Below are 22,513 nucleotides of genomic sequence, written 5' to 3' on the forward strand. Positions count from 1 at the left end.
TTCACAACACTAATGGGAAAATGTTTTGTGGACTGTTGAAACAAAGATTTAATCTTTCTTTACTTTTTCCACCAGCACTGTGAATATTTAATGGATATGTTCAATAAAGACATGAGATATTATAATTGTTTGTGTGGTATGTGATTGTTTATACTTGTGACTAAGATAAATGCGGGATCACAATTAATGTCCAATTAATGCAGAAAACTAAGAAATTTCAAAGGGTTCACATACTTTTTCTTGCCATTGTATATTGTGAAACCTCCCAATAAAATATATTTTTGACGACTCCTCTGTTGTTGTCTTTTGAGACATTTTGAGCACACATTGGTGAGCTCAACTTTTGTTTATAGGGCTTAAAAAGCTCATAAGCATGAGAAACCAGCTGGGGGCAGACATGTCCTCTGTATAACTTGTGAGGGGGCGAGCTGCCTGAGCTGTGCCAAAAGAGGACCGACGCTCAGACGCTTGGGTAGGAGGTTTGGCTCCGGGTGTCAAGTTAGAGCTTACACTGTTGCAGTTAACCTTCAAAGACAGCAGCACATTGACACTGGGGTTAGTGGGAGCTTGGAAGACGCTACCCCTATAATCTACATCCTTCAGGGCCCACCACAGAGAATCAGGTAGGAGTAATCTGGTCTCAGCGGAAAGGCAGAGCAGTTTTTCCATGACACAATGAGTTAAAAATAACTGACCGTTAGATTTTCTTTTGTCAGATGATCACATTCCCACATGGAGTATTTTGACTTGGAGCTAAAGAAGCAGACTCTTACAACGTTGAATGAAATGTGCCTGTTATTTTACATCTTTTGTACCCTTTGCTTATGTGTTTATGGCTTTATCCAGAGTGCTGCACTCATATCTACCCACAATCTGAAGTCACCATCTCTCATGATGCTCCAGGTCACAGCTTTTCTTAAAATAGAAACAGAAGAAAGTTCAGCTCAGTTCGGGTTGGGGGTAAAAAGAGACTTTGACTAATTCATTAGGTAAATAGTTAAATGTCAACAGTATATCACTGGAGTGTGAGTTACAGAGATGGGGACATATATATCTGTCTGCCGGTTGACATGTGACACATGTTAAGCATGTTTTCCCCACAACAGATTTGATTTCATCAGTGAGCTTTTTCCATTGCTCTTTTATCCCAACTTTTTTTTTTTGCAAGTTTGAAATGCAACCCCATTTTATTTTTGGTCCACTGTTAAGTGTTATTTGTTTGTACTACATGCAAAACCTTTCAAACAAACCTTGAGGAAAAACAGCATGTCTTCAGAAAGGCTTATACTGTGGTTAAGTTTGAACTCCAATCACCTTTTCCCACCAAAGGTGAAACTGAAGCTCAGCAAAAGAGGAAACCCCATGTGTTTCCTCAACCAACAAGTCTCCATCAGATACAGCACTAACAGGCTTAATCCATCGTGCAATATAGTAACTGATATGTGTGACAGTAATCCCCTGTGTATAGCGTGGGAGCAGTTTTGGAGGGAGTGACTTGCTCACTGAGAAATGTATGTCTCGAGGGGGATATTAAACTATGCAATCTGATCTTCTCCAAAAGTTCTTCATTTGCTGATGTTTTCTGAGTTTATGCATCACTTTACAGTCGAATATTTCCTTTTTTTCTTCTGTATTTCAGAATGGAAGCACAACATGAGAAAACTACCTGTGGAACAATTTGTCTTAAATATCTGCTTTTTCTCTTCAATATTCTTTTCTGGGTAAGTTAACAAGGAAGAATTATGATTTTAACACAATTTAAGAGAACAAATCCCCCATTAAAAGCTCTATTTTACTACACTATTTAACTTCTACACAATTTACACTGGTTCTCACTATTACTTATCTTTTAATATAAAAATGTGTATATTATGCAATGGTGTAGTTCCTTTAAACAACATTTCAGATTAATTTATTGTTTACATATTTTTTTTTGCAATGGTTACAACAGTTAGTGAGAAGACAGGAAAGAAAATACTTCATACATTGTGTACTTCAAAGAAAATCCAGACACTCTAACCTTTTGTTTACAATAGACGCTTGAGTTTATTTTTTCATTACGTTTTTCTAGTTTTTACTTTAGTAACTTTCATTTCCTCTGGGCTTCAAAGACAGACTGTATCAGTTCTCGTGTCACCTATTCATTTCTCATGGTGCATTTTCATCAAGTATCCACTCGAATATGAAACTGATTTACTTGCATCTGATAAAAAAAGAAAACAAATTTGACTTCATGTCTCTTGAGGCTCACATTGCCATCTTTAGCATCACTAGGAGCTCGTTTATAACTGATAAAACTCCTCAGAGGGGCATCTGGTTTGAGTTGTGCTGATAACAGACCTTCTTTCAGGTGGCTGGAGGAGCTGTGCTGGCAGTGGGAGTGTGGACTCTGGTGGAAAAAAGCGACTACATCAGTTTACTGAACTCAGGCTTTTACTCAGCCTCGGCTTACATCCTGATCGCTGCTGGGGCCATTGTGATAGTGACCGGGATAATTGGATGTTGTGCCACCCTGAAAGAGACGAGGAGTCTTTTGATTGTGGTAAGGTGGATCAGTCACAAAACAGAGCTCTACTGCTGGGAAACATTTTATTAAAACCTTGTCATGTTTACTTTCACTCTGCTCCACTGCAGCCTTAACCTCATTTAATTATGTGGAATCAGAAACCGGGAAAAGACACTTTAAGTTCTTGTTTATACACACACAAGCTAGTCTGGGTCCATGTGTATTGAAAGTTAATCCTTGGTGACCTTCTGTCTCGTAGGCCTGCATGCAGTGCAGCCCATTATGTCAGACGGACACTGCTGTCAGAAATAACAGACAAAGTCACGCAGAGTGTGTCTTTAAGAGTGTAGATTTAGAGTGCAGCTCATGCCAGAGGAATGAGGGGCATCACAAGCAGCTGCTTGGACTGAAGAGGCAGTGAGGGGGACAGATATACGCAGTGAGAGGGTATAATACTGGAGCAGCACTGCACAAGCTCTGTCACATTGTGTCTATTTCCATATTTGCCATGACCTTTGTAATGAATAACTTCCTTTCCCACAGTTAAACCAGTTATTCTCTAGAGCATGACTTTTATATTTTGCTTTTTGACTCATGCACAGTTAGATCCAAAGCTGTTGCCATATGCAAAGTCACATTTAATGTCATATTTCAGCAGAGAAATGCACTGAAACACCATCTGAAAAATGCTGGGATTTCTTTTTCACAACAGAAGTTGATTTTCAGATGTGCTCTTGGTTTTTTTATGCCTCTTTTCAACAGTATTTGGTCTTGTTGCTCTGCATTTTCCTACTGGAAATCATTGCTGGTGTGCTGGCCTACATAACATACCAAGAGGTGAAGTATTTGTACTTTTTCATTGCTTTGTTTGTTGTTGGTTTATGTTTATTTCAGGTTTAACAGCAATTGCAAGTTTTTGTACAGTCTTTGTCTTTGTTCTTGTATTTAATGTGTTTTTGTTATTCCATCATCCCTTTATGTGATTTCAAACACCTTTACTTTCCCCTCCATCATATCATTTCTTTGTCTTTTTTTTTAACCGCCCATGAAATGCTTCAGTTGCTGCCCTCTCTGTTGTGAAATCTTCTCTGCAATCCTCTTTGCGCATGTTCTTTGTTTGTCCTTTTTTCCCATCTTTCTCACACCTCTCTTTCTTTCCCCCTCTCTCGGGCTCCAGTGTTTCCCTCTCTGCTACCAGGTAATCTGCTGCCATCTGTCTCCATTTTATATCAACCTGTTCCTCTGACAGATTGATATATGATGGCTCGTTTTCAACCTTTGCACTTTGCCAGTTCAGAAACAAAACTATTTATGTTTGCAAATCAATTTAAGGAATGCATGTGAAATATGGTGTTGGGAGGGGGGCAGGGGGCAGAGGATCTGAGCTGATATATTTTGAGTTATATGTGGACATTGCACAGGTACAGTGGAATGTTACGGGGGAGGAAAGAAACTTGACGAGGGGCTATTTTTATTGACTGTGACATGTATAGCTTTACACACATAGGAAAGACATAGTAAATATATTTCCTGCACAAAATCTAAAATGCTTCTCCTGTGTTGCAGCTGGATGACGAGCTCAGACAGAACCTGAAGGTGACCATGCAGCTGAAATACAAGCAGCCAGGGGAGGAAAGCGTCACGCACGCTGTGGACAAGCTTCATCAGGAGGTGGGGAAGTGATACTGCATGTTTGAATCACCTTTTCAGTTACTGAGGAAAATCTCAGCGACCAGAGAGTTTTAAATGAAATCCCCTTCAGTCTCCATATGTTTGTGTATCTTATCCTTTTGCCCTTCCTCTGCTCCTCCTTCAGTTTATGTGTTGTGGCAGCACCAACTTCTCAGACTGGGCAGACAGCCCGTGGATCCAAGCTCACGAGCGGCTGGTTCCTGATAGCTGCTGTAAAACTCCCAGTGACCTCTGCGGCCTCAGGGATCATCCCTCCAACATCTACAAAGTGGAGGTGGGTGTATCTGTTCATTCGGTTCTGGCTGAATGCTGAATTAAAGCAAAATTAACTCCTTTTGATTTCTCATGCTGTCAGGGAGGCTGCATCATGAAATTAGAGGAATTCATCCTGAGTCAGTTGTATATTCTCGGCGCAGTGGGCATTGGCATTGCATTTCTACAGGTAAAACCCTATAACCACTTGACAAAGTAGTTAATAAGGTTGTATGAGCTTCTCTTTTTAATAAAAGCTGTTGAATAGTAAACAAAGGTTGCTTCTGTGCACAGTGTGGAACTAACAAGGTCCTCGTGTCTTTTTTTTTTCTTTCAGCTTGTGGGGATGATGTTTACTTGCTGCCTTTATCAAAATTTGAAAGAAGATCCATCCTGATGATGTCTGATTAAATTTCACAAAATGTGTCAAATATTTGAATGAATTTGTACAATATTTGATTAGAAATTTGACTGCCCCAAATTATTCACACAGTTCTGGATGCTGTGAAGTTAAAAAGCCATGACATGATGTTTTTTTTTCAGATTACAAACACTAGAGATACAGTAATGCTGCTGGACAGCACTGTTGTTTTCTGGAAAGTCTGATGCATTTTACAGTTTGTTTTATGCTAACCACAGGCGTGGTAACTTCTAAAGTTTTATTTTCATGTAATGTAGCAAAAAAAAAAAAGTTAGCCTTATTGTTAATCTTTGTTTGTTTGAATGTATTTCACACTGTGTTTACTGCACTTATAATGTAAAGTGAGCTTTAAAAAAATTGTTTGTTTAAAAGCAATAAAAACCATACCGTTACATTTCCCCTCGCCTTAGACATTAGGCTTTTATTTTGAAATCCTTTGAGCGGATGTTGTTGTCAGGTGACACAGCGTCTTCCTCGTTCGTTTTCTTTCCCCCCCTGCCCTGCATTATTATTTCAACCACTTTCATTGTTATCCTTTTCAAAGAGGTGAACTTATCCCATGTAGAGGAAACACAGGTTAACGAGATGTCTGCTAAACCGACGTGTCTGATCGTGGCCAGCGCCTCAGCTCAAGGTGGGTGGTGGTGAAGATGATGATGATGAGCTGCAGCGACGACCCAGTGTTGAACCAGTCAGAGTCAGAGTCCAGCAGTTCCTCTTTTCCTCTCATGTTAACACTGTGCTGTGCTGATGATCAGTTGTTCAGTGCTGTCTGTGGTTTTTATTGGTTTATACCGGTGTGTTTGTTCATGCAGGAGTGTCCGCCAAGTCTTTCCATCAGTGCTTCAGTCTGTGTAGCTCAGCGTTTAACCTCCAGACCGCCACACCTGGGGTAAGACTGCAGCTCTCTTCTGTTTTTCTTCTTATTCTTTTAATAAAGGGGTCAAAGTGGGCAGAAGGTAACTTCTCTGTAAGCTTCTTCGGTGACTTTTAAAAGTTTCTGTTAGAACAAACCTCTAGAGTTGATCTGCTCTCTGAAAAATAGCTGCCACAAAATGAAACCAACACAGTGGGCAGAAAAAGACAGGAAAGAAAGCTAAACGAATCCATTTTATGCATTATATAATTAATTATAACTAGGATCTCACCAGCTTACAAAAATGCTGCAGGACATATGGAGCAAAACTTATCTGTAAAAGGCTTGCAATTAAAGCTACAGATTTTATTCATTATTGATTGTTTATGAATCAATAATTTATAGCTATCAGGAGAACATAGTTATATATTTATGACTAACTTTCACTGATGGTTTATCAAAAACTGAAAATCCCTTGAAAGATTTGTTGAACAAAATGAATGTGAATGACAGCAACGGTCCAGTGACATGCTGAAGTGGAATCTTCCACAGTCTGGCAACCCAAAACTGTCCCTATTAATGTCTTTCAGCTGATCTGTGAGGCATTAGTAAAGTAATTACAGCCTTTAAAGCCTTTATGAATGATGTCTCATCAGTGCTCTTCTGTAGTACTGAAAGCTCTGTGTGTGCACTGGAGGCTTCACGGTGGCACTGAAAATATTCTAAAATAAATTTAAGCCCAACGTGATGTCCTCATATTTCTTACATAAACCAGAAAAAAATCCTGACAAGCGAGATGATAAATCAAACAGCAAACTTTTTTCCCCCTTTCCCTTCAACAAATTGATCGACTTATTTCAGCCCTACAAATCAGTTGCACATTTGCTCAATACCTGTGACCTCAGCATGATTTCTGTTTGTCTGTAGTGAGATAAGGAGTCTTTCTGTGAATTGCAGGGGAAGCCAATAGACTTTGTTGGAGTGGATGAAAGCACTGCCAGATGGGTGCAAGACTTCAATGTGAAACCTTATGCAACGCCGGCCAAACTAGAATCTATAGATGGTGAGAATATTCACTTCACGTCTCTCATTCCTCCTGCTGCTGGTTGTTGAACTCTGCTCATTAATGTCATGACGACCTCTTCCAGGTGCCCGATACCAGGCTCTGCTCCTCCCTGACTGTCCCGGGGCGCTGAACGACCTGGCACACAGCGGCTCTCTGCACCGCATTCTCACACAATTCATCTCTCAACAGAGTGAGTGTGGAGCTCGTTTTCAAAGCAGTCAGTATGTAATCTGTACAAACTTTGATAAAGGTTGATTTCCGTTTGTGTGCAGAGCCGGTCTGTGCAGTGGGACAGGGAGTGTCGGCTCTGTGCTGTGCCACCGAGGGGCAGAAGTGGATCTTCAGTGGCTACAGTTTAACAGGGGTTAGTCTTTCTTCCTCCAGTCACCATAAGGGCAATATATATGTAGATGTATTTATGTTTTCAGTGTTATTAACAGTTAATGTTTTTTTTTAAAAGCCGTCAGTGTTTGAACTGGTACGGAGGCCTGACTTTGCCAACCTGCCCCTGATTGTGGAAGACTTTGTGAAAGACAGTGGAGGGTCATACACAGGTGAGCTTACCTGAAGAGCACAGATAAAAAATAAAAAATAATAATAAAAAAAACAGCACAGTAAAAGACTTTAATCTGCATTTTTTTCTTTCTTGTTTGTCTCTTTGTTCTTCAGCAAGTCAAGAAGACGCCGTGCACGTGGTCATAGACAGACACCTGATAACTGGCCAGAACATGGAGTCGACCTCGCTTGCTGTAAATAATCTAATCCTGCTCTGTAGTGCCAAGTGAAAACAGAAACATTTGAAACAGGAGCACTGAAATTAATAAAGAACGATCTGTTTCCACATTTATATTCATGTAATTAAACAAACATTCATTTCAGATAAATACTGGAAGATGCTGCTGCAGCAGAACAGATGTTTGGCAACACTGTAAATACAACTTCATTACTTGTCGATGCTGTTATTATAAATCTAATAAAAACCACACAATCAAATGTCTTGATTTGAAGATTTAAAAAATGACAAAAACAACCCCAAAAAAAACCACTGATATCAGGAACAGATGCATTCTTGGTGATAGTTGATGACAGTTCATCTTCCCAGAGCGGAAATGTTTGTAGGCAATGGTGAGCAAAACAGAGCGAGCAGATCAGATCTGTGGCACATGAACCCTGACAGCCACTGGTACTTTACACATACTGATGTTTATGCACCTTCTGTTGCTGGATGGAGATGTGTTACTGCACTCTGACTGAACTGCACAAGTATTTTTTCTTGTTTTTTTTTTCTTTTCAGAATATAATTAACAAACAGGAATAAAACATACTGAAGTACCTACCAACCGCTGATTGAACCTATTAAATCAACAAATACCAGTTCCGTCCATTTAAACAAGATTTCTCAACATTTTCATCATGACCCTCACACAGGTCGAGTATTAACTAAGAGTTCATTCTCAATTGCTCACGCAGAAAAAAAAAAGGAAAATAATATCTGCATACACCACCTGAGCTTTGGTGTGCTGCTGAAAAAAAATAATGAATCGATGTGCTGATGATCCAAGGTCCCCCGGCTTAACTAACAAGCCCAACTCTCATAGGAGATCAAAGAAATAATCCAGTCCTTGTCCCAGTTCCCATAAAGAAATTCCAGTTCCCAGCTCAGTGGCTACAGTGACTCTCAGGTAGATCGACTGTAAAATAATAAAAAACAATGTTAATCTCCACATGTTACTGTAAACAACTGTGTTTATCTACAATTTAACTTGAAATGTGAAGAGTTTTACCTTCAGTGATGGATAGTACACCACATGCTTAACTGCATTGCTCCTGAAATTGAAAGTCAGGGACAGATGGACCTTGTTAAAAGATGCTGTTGGAATATTCATTGACTTAAAATATTACATTATCATTACCTCTTGTAGTTGAAGTAATGCTCTGCAGAATATTCATCCCAGAGAACTTTGGGCCTGTGTTCTCGCAAAATCTCTATGTACCTGTAGCAAATGAAAGATAAGCGTTATTCCCTGATGATAAACTGACTACTGCAGCTTCTTACTTTCTTTTACCAAGGTTAGAAATGTTGTGTCTTTGTCCTTGCTCTGGTTTGATGAGGACACGGTGGTATACAGGGGAAGTTTTCTTTTCTGAACTTTGTTGTATATACATGTATGCTCATGAAAAGTGTACATAGTTATGTAATGTTTAGGACACTTGAAAGTTTTTAGGGACATTAAAGGAACTTCACTGACTTTAAACATCAAATTTTGGTTATGGTCTTGGGAAGCCCTATTATGGATTTGAAAAAAAAAATGTAGAAAAGCTTTTTGTGGCTCCAGTGGGAGAAACTAAAGGCTACAAGTTTGAAAATGAAAAAAAAAAAAAATCTGAGTTAGGATAAAGTGCGTTTGCCATTTCTGAACTGAAGATGCACTGCTACCATCATAAATCATCTGAGTATCTGACTGAACTGTCAAGTCAAGTTGCAATGTAAATAATTTACACGCTTATTTTGACAAGAAAGAGCCAAGGGCATAGAATAAAAAACATTCTTCATGAGCCTGACCTTGTTACAGGAATGCAAATCAGTGGAGTACTCTCATTTCTGAAGCTTAATACGTATTAAACGTCACTCCTGCAGTAGCACTTGTATATTTGTATCTTACCTTCCTCCCAGAATCGGCTCTGTTCCCTGACTTGCAAAATCAATGCCATACAAATTGAGTCCCAGCAGGATCTTTTGCCTCCACTGAGCGGTCGGTGCCAGCTGGAGAACACAGTCTCTTATCCAGGGCAGAGGAGAGCTCGGGCCTGGTCTATTAAAAAAAACAAAACAAGAAAAACAAAAATTAAAGAAAGGAGGAAAGAGAAGTGCGTTGATGTGTCACTGTCACAACCTCCAGCATGTCCATTTATACTATGAATATACTTCACCTGGCACCACTGGAGTAGTCGTACGTCATGAGGCTGAATCCATCGACTGCTGGGGCCAACTGTTCAAACTCCTCCCTGCCAAACATACCTGGCTGCCCTGCACTGATCATAGTGGAAAAGGAAAAAACAAAAACTTAGTATCAATTATTATCAATGAATAGGGACAGTTATATACATATTGAAAGTAAATCATTTCCATTCACCTTGTGACAGCGGGTGGAATGACGAGAATGCAGTCTAATCGTTTAGCCTTCAATGTCTCACATATGTGTTTCACCAAATGCACCAGCTCCCTGCATGAAGAAGATTGCAAATGTTTGAGTCATTTTATTTCCTTCTTGAATCACCAAGATGTCCAGAGTTTAGACATTGGTCTGGCAAAAACTCACTTTCTTTTGTTGCCGCCCAGCTGACTCCACAGCTCCAAGGTGAAGCCGTCGAAACCTTCAGTCTGCAAAGCCGCAGCTGCGTTAGACAAACTGCACCAACCACCAACGTCACACACACAACTGTTGCAAGAGAGATAAAGCTGAACGCCATCGCTGCTGGGTTACCTTTGCAACATCCACCAGCTCGCTGCCCAGCTCCTCTATCTCATCCTCACTCCCCAGCACCGTCATGTAGTCCTGGTAAGACCAGCCGTCAAACAGCAGCCGAGGCACTGGGAGAACAGGAGAAGGAGCATTTAAATAAACAAATCACTTCCACTGAGCCACGTTATGAGATCTGAAAGTATTTCTGGCAGTGAGGTGGACATCCACTCACCCAACCTGACTTTTTTGTTGGATTTGCGTACAGCTTTGACCCACCCTGGTGAGACAAAAAACACCATTTCACATGATATGCATTTGTCTTTCTGCTATATGACACCGATGAGTGATAAAGACTAGAGTAGCGCTTCCTGTCACTGATGCTTGTCGTCTACCTGGGTCATGGTCATGCAGCCCTGTAACGTCAAAGGTTTCAGGTCCTCGGCGGCGGAGCTGAAGCCACACTGGAGACAGGGAGGTCATTTTGGAGCCAAAAAGTTTGGCAACGTCATAGCCATGGGAATTCCACTGCAGGACGGGGGAAAATGAGACGCGTGATTCAGATACTGATGGAACAAATCAAGTCAATCCTAAAATAATGCCCACATGTTGCAGGAGTCATTAGATACTACTGTTCCTCCTTAAACAACTACAGGGTAAGAGATTGGGTTTGCAGGCCAATGTGTTTTACACCATCGCCATGTCCCAGAGCTGAAGCTGATGTGTTCACACTGCTTGTTTTGTCAAAACTTAGCTCCACATAAGACAAAAGAGAAGCATCAAATTATGCACACAGAGGAGATTTTGCAATAGAAAAAAAAAAATAGCCGGTTCATTTGGCCAACTCATCGTGACATGAGCATTTGAGTAAATGTATGCAAAGAGTTCATGTTTGTGAATTTCCAACCCCCACCAAAGCATGCAGCTCCACACACAAACACAAAAGGATCTTTTTACAGCCAGTTTGGCGAGAAGGAACTGCAGTCTCAGACTCTTCCAATGCAAATATGGTGTAAATAATAGTGGCTTGCTGTGAGCATTGTATGAGGACAGACTTGAAAGCTCTGCACCTCTCCTTTGATGCTGTGATGTGGTAACAGGGTTGTACAGCAACAAGGGAGCAGGCATGTAGATGTGCCAGAGAGACTGTGGATGTCAGACTTACAGGTGTGACATATCCCAGCACTGGTCCTTGAAATGTTTTCTTGGTGTGAGCACAGTGTCTTTTCTCCTCCTTCACGATGTCTTTCCAGAGCGGGTCTGACACAACGAGGCCTCTCTCCAGCGCAGATAACTCAGCTGGAGATGTCTAACCAGAGGGATCAAAGAGAAGAGGGAGCACATTTCACTGACAGATTACAAGTGACAGGCGAGGATACGGGCCTCTGCCTGAAACAAGGGAGAACACACAGTGGCAAAAACAAAACAGACAGCTCAGAGACTTGACAGCTCACACACCCATTTCAAGACAGGAAGACCTGAAGTTATACTCACCTCAGCCTCAGCTTTGTGCGGCTTCCTCGCATCCGTTTTTGAAAGTGTGGCACTGGCCAGCCAGCAGCATGAGATGCAGTGCAACAACACCAGCGTCCGTCTCATCTCCATCTCCAAAAAGGCAGTGAAAAAAATAAAAGGCGTCGTGGAGCAGTTAAATGAAATAATAATAAAAAAAATACAAAAATGGGTTAGCTCAGGTCTGCAGGTTTTGCAGCGCAAGTGCTTCCTTCCTGACTGAGATGTGGCAGATTAAAAAGCAGCATATTATTCTCCCGCGGTGTGAAACCACAGAGAGAGACGAGCTGTTAAAACTTATATCCTGGTTTTATGGTGAACTCCTCCTCGGCTCTGGCTGCCGAGCGGTCGCTACCACTCTGACTGACAACTTAGCTCAACGTGTTTCTGCTGGGGGAACGACGCCGTGTAACTTCCGCCATGTGTGCTTTTCAAAATAAAGGTTGTGGGGAGCACGGTTGCCAGATTCGGTTGTCTAGTCCCCCGTCTGCGCGAGAAATAATTCATATTTAAAAGTTGTAATAATTAGGACTACCCTTTGTATCCTTAAAACGTCTTCTATTTCATATGTTTCACACTATAATGGAAAAACAGGATATGAGCTAATATGCTGCGCTGTAAGAGGAACAGGTGTATACACAAGCAAGGAAGCTTCTGTTTTTTTCTTGTAAATACTGAAAACACACACGCAATTTTTTTGTTGCCACATTCAAATACAAAATTATGGCTTCTTTCGGGGTGTTTTGGTGGTTCATTAGCTTTGGTTATGCTTCTTTTTGTGAATCAAACATGGCAACCCAGACTGCAGCTGAGTGAGAGACGCCCTGTGGGCCGCCAGGTGGCGCTGCAGCTGAGATGCTACCGAGTCGTCACAGTCGAAGAAGACGACGAGACTGAAACAAACCAAAGATGTCAACCCACTGAGCAGACACAAGCAGACACAGGATACATTATAACAGTTACAAGTTGTCCTGCAGGATTAACTCTCACCAGCTGTTTCTGTCTCTGCTCTGACCTGAACAGGTGAGTGGCACCGTCTCGTTCAGTGTCTGTAGCTGGAGTCAGTGGTGTGAGTGCAGTGTGGTTAGCAGGCTGCTAACTTAAACATGTCAGCATTTACAGCTTCAGAGAGAGACTCGGCTGGTTTTACCCCCCGTGGGACACTGACAGTAAACTACAGACTGTTATAACCAGATTATAAGAGAGGCCAGAGCTCCAGTTTTGTGTATCAAGTTGAACATTTTGTCATGCGCCACACACCGTGGTGGAAGAAGAAGGGATGTAGCGTTTACTCCTGTGAAGTTGAAGTTACCAACAACACAAACTAAAAACATCCCTTTAGAAATAAAAGTCAGCTTTTAAAATTCTGATATAAATACAAATATCAGAGCTCATTGTGCAGCAGAAAGCTCACCCCCAGTGTAGTGGTATTTTGGATTATTTATTATGTATGGCTGTTTATTTTGTAGCTGCATTGCTGGTGTGAAGCACATGTAAATCACTTATTTTACTTGTGCAACAAATAGAGTACAAAGTATAAAATTAACAGTTGACACTTAGTAGTAGTGGAAGTATGAAATGAATCAAAGTAAATTTACATACAACATATCAGATTACATAAAGTTTTATCAGTCTAGTCTGACTGGTGTGTATAACATTTGTTACAGTGAAAAGGAGGTAGCTATAAGGCGAGGTTTACCTGCATCTGAACCTGCTCTCTAACACTGACTTTGATCTTTTTAGTGAGTGATGGCTCTGGAACAATTTGTGTCAAAGACGCTCGAGCTTCTACAAGAAGAGAGGGAAGCTGAAATTTCAGAGACCAAGTAAGTAAAACAACATCCAAACTGTGATGGTTGGAAGAGACAAATTCCAAAATAGAGGTGAAAAATAAAGCTGTAGAGATGTCTGTGTTCATGGACGTGTTCATGTTTGTAAGTGTTTGTCAGTGCTGTGATAAATTTTGGGCTGCACACAAGTGGTCTGCATGGACCTCCTGGACCAGAAGCTGTTATACAACCATTGTTTTAACCTACCTGTTGTTGTTTTTTTTTTACCACAAAATATTAAAAGGGAAAAAAAAATCTTATTATTGGTTGTAGCCATTATAACGTAGCGGTCTTGTTTTGTGCTGTCAGGTTATGGCAGGAGAACATCTCTCTCAAGGACCTTCAAAATAAAGGCGTTTGCTTGCTGAAACTGCAGATAGGAAGTCAGGCCACAGGCTTGTATGGCCGCACAGTGGTCATCCTAGAGCCAAGAAAACATCTCGGCTTCCTCTCTCTACCAAGCAACAGCTTTGGACCTGGTGAGATGAAAAACTAAAACATTTTATCTTTATTTTTGTGTGTTATGTTGTGTTTGGTTTCATATTTCGCCTAATGTGTTGCTTATATCTTTTGTTACAGGTGATATAGTTGGCCTGCATGACACTGGTGGATGCACCGCAGACTCTCAGATTGCCACTGGGATAGTGACGAGGGTCAGCCAAACCTCTATAAGTGTGGCCTTTGATGATTCAAAGGATGGGCTCAGTTTTGATACAGATGTTTACAACCTTTTAAAGTTGGCAAATGACGTCACCTACAAACGAATGAAAAAGTGCGTAATGCTGGTAAAGTCTTAAAAAAGCACATATAGATCAAAGTGAGCTGTGGGACCTTAAAAAACCAATGTGTCCTCTGTGTTTTTGTGTTTCCAGTGCTTTAAATGCATTAAATAGATACGGCAATGGAATAGCAGCCAATCTGATCGCTGTTCTTTTTGGAGACACAACACCATCTTCTCAATCACAGCCAAGTAAGTGATACTTAAACAGCTATGCCTTCTATTTGCTTCACGGCTAAGTGGTAGCTTGGTGATATGCAACAACTTTGCAAAACAATGAGACTAATTCTGGCTCTGTTTATTTTTTTCTTTGATCAGATGAGGTTGGATTCTTCAACCTGAACCTGGATGATTCCCAAAGAGAAGCCGTGTCGTTTGCTTTGTGTCAGAGAGAACTGGCTGTGATTCATGGACCTCCAGGCACTGGGAAAACCACCACAGTGGTGGAAATCATTCTGCAAGCAGTCAAGCAAGGTCAAAAGGTGCAGAAAGTTGAATTTATTGGTGTAAATGTGAACATATTGTTATATTTCTGTGTCCTTGCTGTTGCAGACAGATTATTTTCAATCTTGTGTTTTCTGCAGGTCCTTTGCTGTGCCTCATCTAATGTGGCGGTGGATAATCTAGTAGAGAGGTTAGCCCGATGCAAGGCCAAAGTCCTGAGGCTGGGCCACCCTGCCAGACTGCTGGAGTCCATTCAGAGACATTCACTGGATGCCATCCTCGCTCAGAGTGACAATGCAAACATCATCACTGACATCCGCAAAGACATCGATAAAGCTTTTGTAAGTATTTTTTACAAATGCTCCTCAGAGTGTTCGTGCCACTTCATATGATTTTTAATTATTTTAATTATTTTAAAAGATGAGAATAAAGAAGACGCATGAAAAAGGCGAGCGGGTGAATTTCAGAAGAGAAATAGGGGAGCTGAGAAAGGAGCTGAAAACCAGGGAAGCCACAGCCATTGCCCAGATCCTAAAAAGTGCTGATGTCGTGTTATCAACCAACACAGGTCGGTAATGGGCTCGAGTGAAGAAAATGTGATTCAGTTGTAGCATGTCGATGAAAGGCAATCAGAGAGCACTTGTCTGTGTCTGCAGGTGCTTGTGATGACGGCCCTCTGAAGTTCCTGCCAGCAGACCATTTTGATTGGGTGGTGATAGACGAGTGCGCCCAGGCCCTGGAGAGCAGCTGCTGGATCCCGCTGCTCAGAGCGCGCAAGTGCATTCTGGCTGGAGACTACAAGCAGCTACCGCCCACTATTAAATCACAAACGTAAAAAACTGTTTTCTCTTTTATACATCTATATTAACATTAAAACATATATATTTAATATTCTCTGCAGCTAAAACATGTTCCTTTAAAAGCAGATTTTGAATCTGAGGCTTTGCTCTATAACTAAATCTTCACGATTAAATAAGCAACAGAGTTCAACTCCCAGAAACAGCCTCACATCTGTTGTCATATATTTATTCTGAATTCTGAAACGTGTATCATCCTTTTCCAGCCCACTTCAAACTTAAACATATAATTTATAATAATATGTATTCTTTTCATTATTGGTTAATCTGCATATTATTTGTCTGATTGATTGATTAACTGTCACATAATTAGAAATTATTTTTTGTTAATCCACTAACAGATTTGTCTGCTAAGCCTCTTTGCTCGGCTTTGACTGTAAATGGCTTTGTCTTTTTGGTAGGAAAAAAAAAGCTAACTGAGGAAATTGGTTTTCAAACTTTTTAAGAGCCTTTTACATTTCTGATTTTTATTGTTTGTGCATATTGTCGTGTGTTTTGCACAGCGCTGCATCAAAAGGCTTGTCTCTCAGTCTCATGGAGAGACTTATCCAGATGTATGGGGACTCGGTGGTCCGTATGCTGACAGTTCAGTACCGCATGAACAGTGCCATCATGGAGTGGGCCTCCAAAGAGATGTACCAGGGAAGACTGACAGCTCACAGCTCTGTAGAGAAACATTTATTAAAGTAAGTATCAGTTCAGTGAAGGAAGATATTTCACTTTTGTATATCAGCGAAGAATAACACATTGAAATAACTATTAAACATGCTGTACTGTTTCTAAACAGAGATCTACCTGGAGTCACCTGTGTTGAAGAGACGAGCACCCCGCTTCTTCTGATAGACACAGCAGGCTGTGGTCTGACTGAGATGGAGGTCACGGATGAGCAGTCCAAGGGCAATCAAGGTCGGTTGTTCTTCATTGCAAAAAAAACCCAAAACAGAATATTTTAATCACTCCAGCTGTCTGGGCTGTAACTGTGTGTGTCCTGTATCCTCAGGTGAGGTTGACATTGTTGAACTGCACATAAAGGCCTTGATTGAAGCTGGGATTAAGGCTAAAGACATCGCTGTTATTGCCCCTTACAATTTACAGGTAAGTCAGCAACTTGAGCAACAGTATCTTTATATACTACTGTAAAATTATCACTAAATTGGGTAAAACATAAATGGGTGCAGATGTTGTCCATGAATCGGGTTAGCTTAGTGTCGACTTGACATGAGGGAACAATAAGATTGCTGGTTTGTGCTGGTGATTTTATATTTTTTGATTGGATGACTAACAGGCTTTGTTTTCTGTACATGAGCTGTTAGCTGCTGTGGGCATGCTACATCCAATACCCTTAATTGCTTAGATCCCATCAAGATTAAATGTGCACAGCATCCTGTAATTGACACCAGTGGCTGCTCAGCAAAAGTTACATAAGACTAAAAATCAAAAATTAAACAAAAGATCTATCCGTTGTGTATCGAATTCACTTGGTTTTAAATGTTCTCTGCCTAGGTTGATCTTCTGCGTCAGAGACTTTCTGCGAGGCATCCAGAGCTGGAGATTAAGTCAGTCGATGGATTTCAGGGCAGAGAGAAAGAGGCTGTGGTCTTGTCATTAGTTCGATCCAACAGAAAAGGTAATTTGTTTTGGTTTTGTTGTCTTGTCCTTGTTTCTGCCACACTATGAACCTCAGCAGAATACATTTACATACAAACATGTTTATATAATTTCAGGTGAAGTTGGCTTCCTGGCAGAGGACAGAAGAATAAATGTGGCTGTTACACGTGCAAGACGCCACATCGCCGTTGTGTGTGACACACAAACTGTCCAGAATCATGCTTTCTTGAAGTCCCTGATTAATCACATGACTGAGTTTGGTGAGGTTAGAACAGCTTTTGAGTACCTCCAAGATATCGTGCCGCAAAACTACGCCCGTGACCACAAAGACAACAAGGGTAATACTTCTACCAAACCGAGTGTCAAAGATCGGGCTCCCAGCAAGGTGAAGCAAGGACAGAAGAAACCCACTGGTAGCAGCAATAAGGAAAACACTGCTGGTGCAGAGAAGCAGACAAAATCCTGTCCATCAGCACTCACAGAGGAAGAACAGAATAAGAACAGATATGCAGAGATTAGAGAGCAGGTGGAGAAATTTCTGAAGAACTTAAATCAGAGTGAGATGCAGTTCCCATCATCCTTTAACTCCCATGACCGCCTGCTGGTCCACCAGATTGCAGAGGAGCTGGGACTGGTGCATGAGAGCAAAGGTGAGGGGAAAGACAGGTGTATCACTGTGTCCAGACCCCTGGAGGCAAAACCAGCTGAGGAGCCGACACAAGCACAAGAAGTAGAGGAAGTAGAGGAAGAAGAAGCTCAGGGAGAGGAAACAATCCCGAATCCCCAAAGTGATCCACAGTCTCGACCTCCGTTAGACTTGAAAAGTTTACATTTGGAGCGAATGAAGAGGGAGCAACAGAAAAGAGATGAAAATGCTCAGAGGAAAAAGCAGCAGAACAACTTCCCACCAGCTCCGACCCAGACTTCAAAGAAGGCCAAAGGTTTGTTCGTTAGCAACACTGAACATTTCTCTTACGTGTTAAACATGAGTCCGGTGTCTCTAACACTGTCATTTCTCTCCCAGCAAAGAATCGCACAAAGGCGGGTGCCTGCGACATTGCTGCAGCCGCTGCTCCTGATGATGACTTTGACGAACTGATCAACGCGGTGAAGAAGGCTGAAAGTGTGTGTAGTTTTGTCAAGTGTAAAGCATCTGTGCTAACTCTAGGACAGCTCTGTCTCTTCTGCAACAGACAGTACTGTCTCAGTCATCATATACCAGAGGTAAGACATTCATTCATTTGGTTTGTTTGTGTTTTTAGTAGTGCTCTACTTTAATATTTTAAAATCCTATGCAGCCCCTTGACGAATTTCATATGATAAACCATTGTGTTGTCTCTACAAATCTAATCTTTACCTGTCAACCCTTATCTAGGTTCACGGCTGTGGAGATAAAGCCAAGTCTCATGCGCGGATGAGAATAAGCAAAGAAGGTGTTCTCTACGCCGGCAGCGGGAAGAAAGACAAATCCATGGATCCCAATAAGAAAGCTTACCTGCAAAGAAAACTGGACTCCAAACTGAAAGATATGGCATCACACAGGAAAACAAAGAACAAGGACAAGGAGAGCTAATGTCACCAATTCAACACTATGATTAACTGAACTGAAGACTTGTGCTTTGAGCAAAATGAAACAATTCAGATAAGTGAAGATGGTTATAGTCTTGTTTAATAAATTATTACATACATTTTGCTCTTAGTGCTTCATTTGGTTGCAGTAAAGGTAACATACACTTGTGCTGCTGAATTACGGGTGTAACTTTATCAATACTTATACAACCATCTACCTTTTTGTTAGAATTGTCTTACAGACAGCATAACAATGTGGATGGCTAAGGCATGTGTTTTTTTTTGATGATGATGATTAAATTTAAACATATGAAAGAGAAAGATCATCTGTTGCTTCACCATCTGTTTCTTGACTTTCTTTTAAATTCTTATTGTCATTATCCAATATGAAAATGTGAACACTCCTATCATTGTCTCATCACAGTGAGAGGCCTTAACATGAGAAAGAAAACTGAACATTTAAATATCCTTCATATTTTTAAAGGTCATTTGATTTGAAGTGCTGAAAAACTTAATTCATCTATATTTTGTTTTAAAACCATTGTAGTTTTCCCTAAATATTTACTTGCAGTACCCGCAGCAACCCACCAGTTGGCCCCTGCCCACAGGTTGGGATCTACTGCTCTAGAGAGATGTGACTAGGCAAGAGTCTGGTCTACATTCACTTTTATGGCCAGAGGACAGATTGCCAGGGGGCTTGAGATTTTCCCCTCCTCTTCGTACAGTCCAGGAGAGACGAAGGGGAAAATCTTCTCTTTAAATCTCTCTTTGAATGTGTGTATAGTTGTCAAATCATCAGCGTTGATGAACACCACCTTTCCTTTGTCACAGTCCAACTCTACAGTAATCCTCTCAGGCTTCTGCTTCAACACGAGCTTGGTGGGAGGCGAGGTCTGAGCGCAGAAGTCTCCATTAGAGCGGCCAATTACCCAGAATCCCTCGGCTGGCGCGAGGAAAGCCGCGCTCTTCCTTTTGATGGACTCTTGGGCCACTCCGATGTACCACTCTTTGCTCTGACCCACATCTACGGTCCAGCTGTGTTTCCCAGATCTGAAGCCAGTTGCCCCGAGAACACACACACGGCTGGTGCAGCGTTCAGGGTTGTCGGGTACGGACCGCTGACTTTTGAACTGCACATGAGTCAGCTCTTCAGAGAACTCCAAGTTGGACTGGGCTGTGTTTGGATCCAGGGTGATGGGGACTGAAAGTGTAAACAAAGTTCATCAGATTGGAAATACTGGTACCCCATAAACATTATTAACACTGCCTGTTTACCCACCATACTGGACGATGTTGGCCATATTCTTCCAAATTCCAAATTTAAGTAATCCCAGATGTTCGGCAGAGTTTATCAGGATGTCTCTGATGCACTCTGGCTCTTGGATGTTGCATCTGACCCTAAAACATGTTGGAGTGATACAATGATTTGTGATTGTCTAATGGAAACACAGAGATAGAGCTTCATTTTAGCAGACAGGAAGTTAGGCCTACCTCTTCTTTGTCTGCTTGTATTCCTTTGAGTTGAAGAAAGAAAGTGAAGAAATACAGTCCATTAATTGTTGGCTTAAAGAATAAGCAGCATAGATTCAAGCACATCACATGTAGCTGAACAGCTTCTGGAAATGACTATTGAGAACTGTGTATTATTTAACACAATGCAGTTCAACAGCACCACAAAGTTCAGCTTCCAAAATATTCTAGTAGAAATATAACATTGATTGATTGATTGATTGATTGATTGATTGATTGATTGATTGATTGATTGATTGATTGATTGATTGATTGATTGATTGATTGATTGATTGATTGATTGATTGATAACTGGATCTGTGATTACAGATGTGGTGAAGTGTCTATCCTGCAGGGTGATGAAAAAAAACTATACACTATAAATAACAACGTATAATGAAAACAGCCTAAATTATTAACTACATTAATGAGTTGTCTATTTTTTTTAGTAGTTCATAACCAAAAGCATTGCTCTACCTCTTTGGTGAAACCAGAACAACTCAACAAGTATTGCATTTTGTAAATACATACATACATGGTCCCATTCATGGTCTTCTAATACAATCTGGGCCAATATGAGTGGTGATTTTGTCACTAAATATTTCATTTCATGCATTGTTGTCTCTCTTTTCTTTTTTTCATGTTTATTAGTATAGAGCAGAAAGCAGTGCCACATACCAATATCATAAGCTAATTTGAAATCAAGGTGGGCCTTGAAAATATACTGAACTTAATAATTTAAAAACCTCACAAGATGCAATATACCAACAGTGATACAATGAAAATACCATTACATGTGTTTATTGTCTATATGTGAATTACTCTTGCAACCTAATCCTTACCCCTGAGCACCAAAGTTTAGTTTGATGTTATGTTAATGATGACTACAGGTTACTGTACCTGTAGGAATGGTAAATCCTTGGCTCCGAGGGCTTTCTCTAGTTCACTGATGGTGGAAGAGAGGGTCACGATCTGGCTTGAAATGTTTTTCAGCTTTTCACACATCACCTGGGTCTTTATCTGCTCCTCCTGTCTGAGCACCTTCAATCTAATGTCTTCCTCTTCTTGGAGGAACTGATGCAGCTTCTGAAACTCCTCCTTGATCACTTTCTCATTAGCATTCGCTTGTGTCTGAAATATTGAGGGAGCTGTTTGTTTACACAAGTAAATGAAAGGAATGTTTGTGTTGTGTGCCAAATGAAACCAATGAGTCACATCAAGTTTCGGCACTAAAGGATCACCGCAGCACAGCACCATATAGAGGGAAATGTCAAGTGCATTCATATAAAGAACAAATCAGATTGACAGAGCAAACATGCTGATTTTTACCTCTATGTAGGTTTTTGTTTCTTCCCACTGCTCCTTTGTTTTGCTCAGTGTTTTGAGCTTTTTCCTTAAGCCTTCCAGCATGGATGAGATTTCTGTCTGACATTTCACAGACAAGAGTTGAGACAAATCAACTGACAGAAAAGCAACAGGCAACAGGTGAAACGGTATTATTGCTAGTTGGAGTCATAATCAAACTTTTTTAACATCAAAAACTAAAATCGAAGCAGCTGCAAATCTTCAGATCACAGACAACTGGCTGAATCCTCCGTAGCCTATCTTGTGTTGTACACAAAGTGCCAAGTTATTTCACAATTTCTATTTTTACTCACCTTTTTCTGCTGTGCAGCTTCCTCCACTGGGTAACACTCATGAACCTTGTGCTGTTTTGATGTCTGGCAGACGAGACAGATGGCCTCTTCATCATTCTGACAAAAAATCGTCAGCCTCTTCTTGTGAAGAACACACATCTCTTCACTCCTGCTGTTATTTTGCTGCTGAAAATTATCTGCAGCTAACTTTAACTCCAAATTGATTGGAGGTCTCACAGGGACAGACACAATGCGACACACGGGACATTCTCGACTTCCTTTCCATTCCCAGAATTTCTTTAAACAAACTTTGCAGATATTGTGTCCACATTTCAAACGAACTGGAAAGCAGTAAATCTCCGTGCACTGAGGACAAAGTAATTCCTCTTCAGAGAATGAGATCCTTGTTGCCATCAGGTTGAAGTGTTCCTGCAAAGTGAGGTTACGGGAAAGAAAACCTTCCTTGCTTCCTGTTTCTCAGATGTTGTAACTGTAGGCGCTATAACCCTGAAGGAC

The 22,513-nt window shown here is 40.9% G+C and overlaps 5 protein-coding genes across 7 annotated transcripts; 3 read left to right on the forward strand and 2 right to left on the reverse strand.

The window, feature by feature from the left end:
• Nucleotides 1-510: 510 nt before the first annotated feature.
• Nucleotides 511-5,273, forward strand: cd151 (CD151 molecule). Of its 2 annotated transcripts, XM_085778998.1 has the most exons (9): nucleotides 511-623; nucleotides 1,640-1,721; nucleotides 2,351-2,542; nucleotides 3,269-3,343; nucleotides 3,684-3,704; nucleotides 4,073-4,177; nucleotides 4,323-4,472; nucleotides 4,554-4,640; nucleotides 4,788-5,273. In XM_085778998.1, exons 2-9 carry the CDS (start codon nucleotides 1,641-1,643, stop codon nucleotides 4,845-4,847), a joined length of 771 nt encoding a protein of 256 aa, XP_085635124.1. In that variant the 5' UTR covers nucleotides 511-623; nucleotide 1,640; the 3' UTR covers nucleotides 4,848-5,273. The 2 variants fall into 2 exon arrangements, with proteins under 2 accessions (XP_085635124.1, XP_085635125.1); XM_085778999.1 differs by lacking the exon at nucleotides 3,684-3,704.
• Nucleotides 5,274-5,441: 168 nt separating this feature from the next.
• On the forward strand, nucleotides 5,442-7,786 carry gatd1 (glutamine amidotransferase class 1 domain containing 1). The gene is made up of 7 exons (XM_085778997.1): nucleotides 5,442-5,505; nucleotides 5,687-5,763; nucleotides 6,685-6,790; nucleotides 6,876-6,983; nucleotides 7,066-7,157; nucleotides 7,254-7,347; nucleotides 7,463-7,786. The coding sequence occupies exons 1-7, from the start codon at nucleotides 5,457-5,459 to the stop codon at nucleotides 7,576-7,578; spliced, it is 642 nt and encodes a 213-aa protein (XP_085635123.1). The 5' UTR covers nucleotides 5,442-5,456; the 3' UTR covers nucleotides 7,579-7,786.
• chid1 (chitinase domain containing 1) lies at nucleotides 7,629-12,155 on the reverse strand. Its single transcript, XM_085778996.1, has 12 exons — nucleotides 11,749-12,155; nucleotides 11,420-11,563; nucleotides 10,650-10,782; nucleotides 10,490-10,534; nucleotides 10,279-10,385; nucleotides 10,114-10,175; nucleotides 9,928-10,017; nucleotides 9,725-9,826; nucleotides 9,457-9,606; nucleotides 8,707-8,787; nucleotides 8,578-8,620; nucleotides 7,629-8,484 (listed from the first exon to the last, which is right to left on the reverse strand). The coding sequence occupies exons 1-12, from the start codon at nucleotides 11,857-11,859 to the stop codon at nucleotides 8,386-8,388; spliced, it is 1,167 nt and encodes a 388-aa protein (XP_085635122.1). The 5' UTR covers nucleotides 11,860-12,155; the 3' UTR covers nucleotides 7,629-8,385.
• A 501-nt stretch (nucleotides 12,156-12,656) lies between these two features.
• Nucleotides 12,657-18,968, forward strand: ighmbp2 (immunoglobulin mu DNA binding protein 2). Of its 2 annotated transcripts, XM_085779001.1 has the most exons (16): nucleotides 12,659-12,789; nucleotides 13,510-13,592; nucleotides 13,905-14,074; nucleotides 14,175-14,367; nucleotides 14,468-14,565; nucleotides 14,692-14,855; nucleotides 14,958-15,158; nucleotides 15,238-15,385; nucleotides 15,474-15,648; nucleotides 16,178-16,360; nucleotides 16,462-16,580; nucleotides 16,675-16,769; nucleotides 17,178-17,301; nucleotides 17,399-18,223; nucleotides 18,307-18,506; nucleotides 18,658-18,968. In XM_085779001.1, the coding sequence occupies exons 2-16, from the start codon at nucleotides 13,516-13,518 to the stop codon at nucleotides 18,853-18,855; spliced, it is 2,970 nt and encodes a 989-aa protein (XP_085635127.1). In that variant the 5' UTR covers nucleotides 12,659-12,789; nucleotides 13,510-13,515; the 3' UTR covers nucleotides 18,856-18,968. The 2 variants fall into 2 exon arrangements, with proteins under 2 accessions (XP_085635126.1, XP_085635127.1); XM_085779000.1 differs by having other exon boundaries at nucleotides 12,657-12,789; nucleotides 14,692-15,158.
• Nucleotides 18,969-19,331: 363 nt separating this feature from the next.
• On the reverse strand, nucleotides 19,332-22,446 carry LOC146985753 (E3 ubiquitin-protein ligase TRIM35-like). Its single transcript, XM_085779007.1, has 6 exons — nucleotides 22,019-22,446; nucleotides 21,690-21,785; nucleotides 21,261-21,491; nucleotides 20,343-20,365; nucleotides 20,131-20,249; nucleotides 19,332-20,052 (listed from the first exon to the last, which is right to left on the reverse strand). The coding sequence occupies exons 1-6, from the start codon at nucleotides 22,409-22,411 to the stop codon at nucleotides 19,490-19,492; spliced, it is 1,425 nt and encodes a 474-aa protein (XP_085635133.1). The 5' UTR covers nucleotides 22,412-22,446; the 3' UTR covers nucleotides 19,332-19,489.
• Nucleotides 22,447-22,513: the final 67 nt, after the last annotated feature.

Source organism: Trachurus japonicus, chromosome 6 (genome assembly GCF_045865225.1).
Source record: "Trachurus japonicus isolate A0001 chromosome 6, Traja_1.0".
NCBI classification, from domain to species: Eukaryota; Metazoa; Chordata; class Actinopteri; order Carangiformes; family Carangidae; genus Trachurus; species Trachurus japonicus.